Source organism: Belonocnema kinseyi, chromosome 9, assembly GCF_010883055.1.
Source record: "Belonocnema kinseyi isolate 2016_QV_RU_SX_M_011 chromosome 9, B_treatae_v1, whole genome shotgun sequence".
NCBI classification, from domain to species: domain Eukaryota; kingdom Metazoa; phylum Arthropoda; class Insecta; order Hymenoptera; family Cynipidae; genus Belonocnema; species Belonocnema kinseyi.
This window is the reverse complement of record NC_046665.1, coordinates 65475340-65484060: the sequence shown is the minus strand read 5'-3', so window position 1 is coordinate 65484060 and position 8721 is coordinate 65475340. Positions and strand designations below refer to the sequence as shown.

The 8721-nt window shown below is 28.2% G+C and overlaps 1 protein-coding gene across 1 annotated transcript in view; it reads right to left on the bottom strand.

Moving 5' to 3' along the window:
* LOC117180574 (probable Rho GTPase-activating protein CG5521) overlaps positions 1 to 8721 on the bottom strand; it is a 91950-nt gene that overhangs the window by 69069 nt on the left and 14160 nt on the right. Inside the window, exons 3-6 of the mRNA XM_033373069.1 lie at positions 6554 to 6571; positions 6173 to 6344; positions 3698 to 4052; positions 527 to 801 (exon numbers count right to left, since the gene is read on the bottom strand). Coding sequence (XP_033228960.1) covers positions 527 to 801; positions 3698 to 4052; positions 6173 to 6344; positions 6554 to 6571 — 820 coding nt within the window. The remainder of the gene's footprint in view (positions 1 to 526; positions 802 to 3697; positions 4053 to 6172; positions 6345 to 6553; positions 6572 to 8721) is intronic.

Here is an 8721-nt window from a genome sequence, read left to right as displayed (position 1 = left end):
CTAATATTACGTCACGCTCGATCGGTAACATCAAAATCTGTAAGGCTATACCACTTGGTCGATTGCAAAGCATTGTTTAAATAGGAGTTTGACTAAAATTAATTAATTTCGGCAAAATGAAGAAAAAAATCGTGATATAGCTTTGCTTTTAAGAAAGAAAAGTCATTTATTTCATTATTGTTGGCAATTTGGAAAATGTGCGACTAGGCAATCCACCACGAAAAATGATAATTTGCATAGACATAACACACACGGGACTAGGCATGCCATTCTAACTTGGTCGAGCGGAGTTGAATCCACGGGAGGGGGGAGAATTCCATGAGTGGGGAGAGCCGCCATCTTATGATGTGCCATTTGATTATGCGCGCGAGCATTTTTCCCGACAAACCGTGCATGAAAATATAAACATGTGGGCGCTGCCATGTTTGTCGTCCTATGTCCATGTAGAATACTCAATTCATTCGCCTGATTCATTCGCGACGTTACCCGATGCATACAAAAACATTTTAAACTTCCCGAGACTCACCTTTGAGAAAGTTGAGCGAAAGGACCATCTTTTTTCATAACATGAGTGTAGCTTGCAATCCACTTGATAAGAGCCACCTTGCAAAGAACGTAGTTATCATTCTGATTGGTTGGTTTTCGCATCATGGGCATTTCTAGGTTAGGCTTGTAGAGAGAGGAATTGTCATTGAACTCCGGACAAATATGACGAAGATAAGTACCTTTAAATCGCTCCAGCAAAAACTGAAAGGATTTGTACTGCCGAGTGTGCTTATCTCTCCATTCTACCTTTACTACCTAAAATTCGAATTTAGTTTAATTAAGCGTCGCTAAATTAAAATCGTTAAATTATCTAATATAAAATAATAGTTTGCAAGAAGGCTTAAAACTTAACAACATTTGATATTCTTTTATTTTTTTCAGCGGAAATTAGTCATTTCAAACAGAAATCATGATCAAGGTGCCTATTTTTTTTTTAACAATTTTAGATTATGCTAACATTTTATACTATAGAAATGGATATTTTAAATAAAAAAATATTTGATTTAAAAGCTTAAAATTATTTCAACAATTTATGCGTTGTCGGTTTTAGCGTATTTTTACCAGAAAAAAATATTGTTAGACACAAATCAATCGATTTTAAAGATTCATACGTTTTTAACAATTTTAGGTGAATACGTTATTTCTGATTACGCTAGCGTTTTGCATAAAAATTGGTATTTTTTAAACAAGATTCATTTTAGTTCAAACAAGATCTGCAATTTTTTACAGTTTCAGGTTTTATTAGAGTTATTAAAAGGAAATCGGTTATTTAAAACCAAAATCATTCAATTTTCTGTTATGTTATGCTAGTGTTCTCGTCCAAAATTATTCGTATTTCAAAAAACAAATTGTTAGATTTCAAAGAATATTTATAACTTTCGAAAAACTTTAGGTTATGTTGGTATGTTTCACCTAAAATTGGATTTTTTAAACAAAAGTCATTATATTTAAATTGATTGATCTTTGTTTAAAATAATAAATTGTGAACGCTTTGATAATTTCGGATAGTCTTAGTTTTTTTCGTCGGAAATTGAAATTTATGTCAATAAATCATTAGATTTCAAAGAAGATTCATAATTTTTAACTATTTTAGGTTAAGTTTGCGTTTCATATAGAAATTTTATGCTAAAAGAAATTAACAACTTTTGATTATGCTAGTGTTTGCCGTCGGAAATTGGAACTTTTAATTTAAAAACATTTTATATTTCAATGAAGATTCGCAGCTTTGAACAATTTTTAGCTTAAGTTGATGTTTTATGTACTAGAAATCAGTATTTTTATATTAAGGAATCATTAGATTTCAAAGAAGATAAAAATTGTTTGTTATTAAAAAGCTATCGTTTTTCACCGGAAATATCTATATAAATTTCACCGAAGCTTCACCATTTTTTGACAATGTAAGGTTATGATAGCCTTTTTTTTACTGAAAATCATCTTAAACAGAAATCCATAAATTTAGAAAAAGATGTACGATCTGGAACAATATTTTGTTATGTTATGTTACTACTTTTCGTTGGACATTGGTATTTTTAAATAAAATTTTAATAACAAATCATGTTAATTCAAAAATTAAATATTATGAAACAATTTTAGGTCATGTTCACGTTCTTTGAAAAAAGGGGTCAGGGAATTTCAGTAAGAAGCATTTGAGGAACTGTCAAGAGTAATAAACAAAAAACTTATAAATTTAAATTTAAACATTTTTTATTTCATTTATAAAATATTCTATAACAAGAATGGTACGAAATTAGAATCCTGGGATTTAAATATTAATAGTCACGGAAAACAATTGGTCAGGGAAAATAATGGAAATTCAGGGAATATGGAAAATAAATTTTTGCGGTTACCCTGATTTGAAAGAAGATTTGAAATCTTAAACCATTTGTTGTTATGATATTTTAGTGTTTATCATCTACAATTGTCATTGTCAATAAAATATTATTAGATTTTAAAGAATATTCACAATATGTCAACAACAATAGTGTATTTTAGCATTTTTCACTAAAAATATTATCGTAAAGAAAAAATAATTTGATTTAAAAAATTAAATTTACAATTGTGAACAGCTTTAGGTTATGTTAGTGTTTTCTTCGAAAAATAGCAAGCCTCGGACTCACTTTATAGATGAAAAATTATGTATAAAATCCAATAAGACAACCTAACAATTTTTAATTGAAAGTTCATTCTTTTCTGTTGAAAGTCCCCTATTATATTTTTGGATGGAAATTTCTCTTTTTTGGTTAAAAAATGTATTATTTGGTTAAGAATTAAATTATTCTATTCAAAAGTCATACTTCTTGGTAGAAAATTGAAATATTTGGTTAAAAAATTGTCTGGTTGGCATGAAAATTTAACAATCAAATTGAAAAAATTTGCTTTCTTGTATAAAAACTTCTTTTTTTAGAAAATCTAATTATTTTCCTAAACACTCATTTTTTGTTATTTAAAAATTCATCTCTTTCTATAGAAAATGCATCGTTTCTGGTTAAAAATGCAATTTCCCGGATAATGATTCAGCTATTTCGTTTGAAAATTTAATTATTTTAATGAAAATTCAACTGATTGATAGAAAATTCAACTCATTGGTCAAAAATTCTAATTCTCGTTTTTAAAATTGAACTTTTTTGTGGCAAACTCGTCTTTTCGGCTTAAAAATTAAACTACTTGGTACAAAATCAAACCATTTTTTTTTTAATCTATGTATTTTACGAGGAATTCAGTTTTTTTTTAGGGAATTAATCTTCCGTGTTAAGAATTAATCGTTTTGGTTGAAAAAATCTAATTTTTGGTCGAGGATTCAACTATTTTGTTGAAAATTCGTTTTTTGGCTCAATTCAACTGTTTTTTATTTAAAATAAAAAATCTTTTGTCGGTTAAAATATCAAAAATATTACATTTTTTGTTAAGAATTCATCTTTATCCATTGAAAATTAAATTAGTTTTTCGAAAGTTAAACTACATTGTTAATTATAAGAAACAATACCTAAATAATTTCAAAATTTCAGACAACAAAACATTACGTATTAGGAAAAGTGTCATTGCTAAAAAAAAGTGTCAAATAATGTGAACAGTGTGGTGAGTCCGAGGTCTGAAGAAGAGATTAAATAGAAATTTCATTATAATAATTATAGTTAATATTAAATAACCGTACCTGAGTCACCATAAATTCGAGCAAAGCTTCCAAAAATCTAACAGTTTCGTTATCAAGAGGTTTCTCTCCACTCTGAGGTGGTAAAATTGGACCACCATCGACTTGACTGATCGGTCCATGATTAGAACCTCCGTCATGAAATAGACTCTGATTGAGTTGCGTATCATAAAAGTCTCTTTTGTCCTTCTCATCGCAGCTCGTTGTTTTTGTGCGAGAATTTTTTCCATCCGCTTTTCTCTCTGACTTGAAGGGTGAAGGTTGTCGTGGAGGGAATCCAGGCACTAGGCAAGCAAACATTTGATGGATGTGCTCTGGAGCATTGTCTCCTAGTGCTTGGTACCACAAGACAAAGTACCTGGAAAATTATTTACTTTAATTAGCTTTTTGTTCAAAGAAAGAACCGGCTCTCCTTGGAAATTAACAGACAAATTATAGGAATTTAAAAACAGAGTGGCCATTTTAATCGAGGAAAAATTTCAGCTCATTTCACGGTTTGCAAAAATCAAAAATTAATTAAAAATTTTAATTAAAACACTTAAAGTAGAACGCCTATGAGTTTTTAACTTTTAAAATTGAAGCTTATCATTTTTACAACTAATTCTCTATTTCAACTCAAATATATTTCAAATAGGATTTCAAATTGAATAAAAGTGTTTAATTATGAATCTATTAATTTAGATTGAATTAAAAATAGATCATAAAGTTTCAATTATATGCTTTAATTTATTTAAACTACTTAGGCTTTTAAAATGCACCAGTTTAATTTTCAGAGCTAAAATCTATAAATTGTTTAATTTTCACCAGATTTAGAATCGTCTTATAAAATCTATTATTGTTCCATTTTTAAAACTCAAAATGAGCCTTCAAAACTACATTTTCAACTTCTTTTAATTGAAAATGTACGTAAAATGAAAAGTTTTAAAGTAAAGGAATTTAAAATTGAGCATTGCAAACCGAATTATTCCATAAATGAAAAATTAATAATTAAACTTAACATAAAAAAAATTCAAATCGAACTTCTTTTAAATTTCGTTACATTATGTTATATGAAGTTTGTAAGAAAAAACTTTGTTTTCAGAATTCCCTTATTTTTCCATTACTCATTTTTCATTTTCCCTGACCATTAATATTCAAAGACGAGAATCTTAATCTTGTAACATTTTTAACATGGGATCTTTTATGCACGAAGTAAAAGAATTTCAGATTAAAATAAAAAAAATCTAACAATTTATATTTTCTGAAATTAACAATATAGTTCAGTTTTCAAAAAATTAGCTGAATTTATAACCAAGTAGTTAAATTTTCAACCTAAAAAGATGAATTCTCAACAAGAAATGTAATAGTTTATATTTCAACCAAAAATATCAAATTTATAGCACAGGAATTGAAGTTTAAAACCAAAAGGACGAATATTCAACCAAGAATATTAATTTTTTATCAAAAACGATACATTTTTGACAAAATAGTAACTTTTTTTACTTTCATCAAATTTTTGACCAAGAAGATTAATTTTGAACTGGAATAGTCAATTTTTCAACCAAAATGACGAATTTTCAACCAAAAAATGAAAAAGTTACGTTTTCAGTAAACAAAAATTAATTTTAAACTAAGCAAAAAGAAAATAATTTTCAACAAAATGCTTAAAATTTCAGTAAGAGATAAGCCTGCAATAAAAAAATGATTTTGTAACAAAACAGTTCATCTTTTACACAAACACTTAATTTTTTAATAAAAAAAAAAGAATAGATGAATTTACAAGTAAAATGTAGAATCTGTAAATTAAAAAAATAACTATTTACAATTCGACGAATTTTCAAATAAAATGATAAATCTTTAGCACAAGAACGATTTTTTAACACAGTGGTTCAACCTTCGACAAAGCAGTTGAATTTTCAACCAAAAAATATGAATTTTAAACAAATAATGTAATTTAAAAAGATTTAAACATAACAAACAGTTGAATTCAAACAAAAGAGACAAATTTTCAACATAACAGTTGGATCTGCATCAAAAGAAGATTCATTTTTAACTAAAAAGTTGCAGTTTTATCAAAAAAAGATGAAAGTTCAATCCAAAAGGACGAATGTTCTGTCCAGAGAGATGAATTTTAACAAAATTGTTGCATTTTCAATAAATAAAATAATAAAATTTTTAACTAAAAATATAATTGACAGGAGGAAGCAACTGCAAAAAATAAATAAATAGAAATAAAAGGCAAATAAATTACTGACAAGAATATTAAATCAAGATGTTCACAAAAACTTCATTTTTAAAATTCTCTAATTTTTTCCGGACCAATTTTTCATTTTCACTTAACAATAATATTCAAAGACTACAATCTAAATCTAAAATTTTTAACATATAACCTTTTATAAACGGAATGAAATAATTTGAAATTAAAATAATATTTTTAATTTATTATAATTGAGACTTATTTAAAGTTGTTTTGCAAGATTTTTTACACTGAAAAAGTACCTTATAGCCTGCCTGCGAAGTTTCCAACTGTTGCCTGGGTGCAACAATTTGTGCAAAATTCTCGCTAGACTGTGACACTGCCATCTTCTGTTCAGCAGCTCTGGGAGAAGAGTCAAAACTTTTTCCAGAAGCTGCAGAACTTGTTCTAACTCTTCCCTGTGTGCCTTGTGCACTGCAAATTACCAAAAAAGTTTTATTTTAGAGTTTACTGCAAACTTCATCAGCGATTAAAGAAAATTCAAATTTATAACTGGAAGTTATAAATGGAGATGATGCTGATAGCTTTAAGTTGAGAAAGAAAGGCTAATTAATATTGCAATGAAAATGATACATTATACAAACTTAAAGAAGGAATTAAAGAGCAAGATTGTTTTTACTTACCAAGATGGAAGGAAAGTTCTGTCGGCAAAGAGTGGCGAGAAAGAGCATAAAAAGAAAATATTAGTAAACAGGTTCAGGTTATTATTTTGTGTGGATGAAAGCCTTATTAATACAAAAAAACTAATTTTTTCACCTCTCGTTAATAATTATCTAAGAGTTTATTAGTCTCCAATATTAGTTTCTTAGTTGATGGGCAAAATATTTTTTAAAAGGAACTAGTAAACGTTACAGTTAAAAAATCGTAACTTTTTCCTTAGTTATTTTTTAGTTACTTTTGTTTTTTTTTAAATATATATAAAATATATAATTAACGCTATTTTTTATCTGTATTCAGGGCTGCCACTCAATTCTTCAATTCAATGTTGTTTTTAAAAATAAAATCACATTTAGTCACTTTTCAAAAAAAAAGGTCACTTCAGTCCTTCTTGCAATAAATTAAAACAGAGGAACCAATTTTTTCTGAATTTTTTAATTCCCCTGAATTCTTTGAAATTCCCTTGAAATCCACTGAATTCAGTGGAACATTTTGAATAAAATTTTGTTTTAATTCACCCTGAATACTTTTAAATTTATCTTGAATTATTTAGGATTTTATCAAATTTGTATTCACTAATTCTATTTACTCCCATTTATCTGACTTCAATGAGTTTTTTATTTTAAAAATTTAATCTATTCACCTGAATTTCTTTAAACTTATGCACCTCGATTTCGTGTCATTTTCATTGAATTCTATGGATTTCCTTTAATTCTTCTTATTTCACTCCGATTTCAATAGAATATTTCGTGTTTTCTCCATTTAGTTGAATGTATTTGGAATTCACTCTGAGTTCGTATTAATTCATCCTAAATTCTTAGGAATTTTCTTTAGTTTTTTTTTTTTAATTTACTTGAATTCTTCTGTAATTCATCAAATTCTTTTGTCTTTTTTTAAATTCATTACAAATTTAATAAATTCGATGATTTTTCAAAAATATTTTTGAATGATTTTCAATTGTACTTGATCTTTTTTTAAGTCACCTTGAATTTATAGGAATTTCATCGAATTTTCCTTTAAATTTTTCTAAATTCAAACCCATTTTACTGAAGTTAATGGAAATTTTTGTATTAACATTTTTTTTTCAACTGTACCCTTTTAAATTCTCATGAATTTGATCGAAATCTCTTGAATTTATTTATTATTACACCATTAAGCCATTTCCCTTTCGGGGTAGGCGTGACTCACTTGGTAAGGGAAAGAAGTAGTGTGTGGAAGGGATAAAGAATTTTCAGATTGATCCAGAATTCTCGTGTTATTTATGTAAATAACACGTTCGTTCCGCAATACTGCTCGGACCCAGGTTGCTCATCAATTTCTCTAGCAATCACCCCAAGCGAAGATCCTCACGAAGTCGTTATGGGGCATTATTCCTCAACTGCCCCAACTCAAAAAGTCATGTTTTTCGATTGTCTCTAAATTCTGGGAATATGTTCGCCTACCCAACAGTAGTTAATCCACAAACTTATAGACCAGGATTACCAACCCTCCCCAAGTGAGGGGATGTTGAATTTTCAACCCCAATGCCTGCAGGGGTAACTTCAAACGCCTGTAACTTCCTTTCTAATTACGCGATTTAAAATTTTTATGAGGGTTTTGGAAAGTGCTTTTTACACGCTTTCATCCTATTTTATTATTTATAACAAACAAATTGTTTAAACAATTTTTTCAATAAATCAATTGTTTATTTAACTTTTTTCGCAATTTAGGCATCTACGATTTTTTTTAAATAGTCTCAAAAGAAAGCTTGACTTTTTTACTAGGAAAAATGTCTGATAAGAAAATGGACAAATTGAAATTCATTGAGTTACAGAGCCGGTTGTAGAAGGAGTCCTCGCGCTCGCACTCGGGCGTTATGCGACAGCATACCGCGGAACAGTTTTCAAGTATGCCATTTTTTTGTATTACTCACATTGATCCAAAATTGCATGAAGTCATCGGAAAAAACTATTGACTTAATCGAAAATATTGATTAATTGAGCATCTGATGTTAGATGCTATTGATATTAAGCATCTAACTGTCGACTCGAGCATAGAATTGACTGACTACCATGACTGTTTAAAAGTAATAATGTGCAGTAATCCAACTCCTGCTTATCATTTTAGTGAATGTGAAAATTGTCCTGGCATTCAA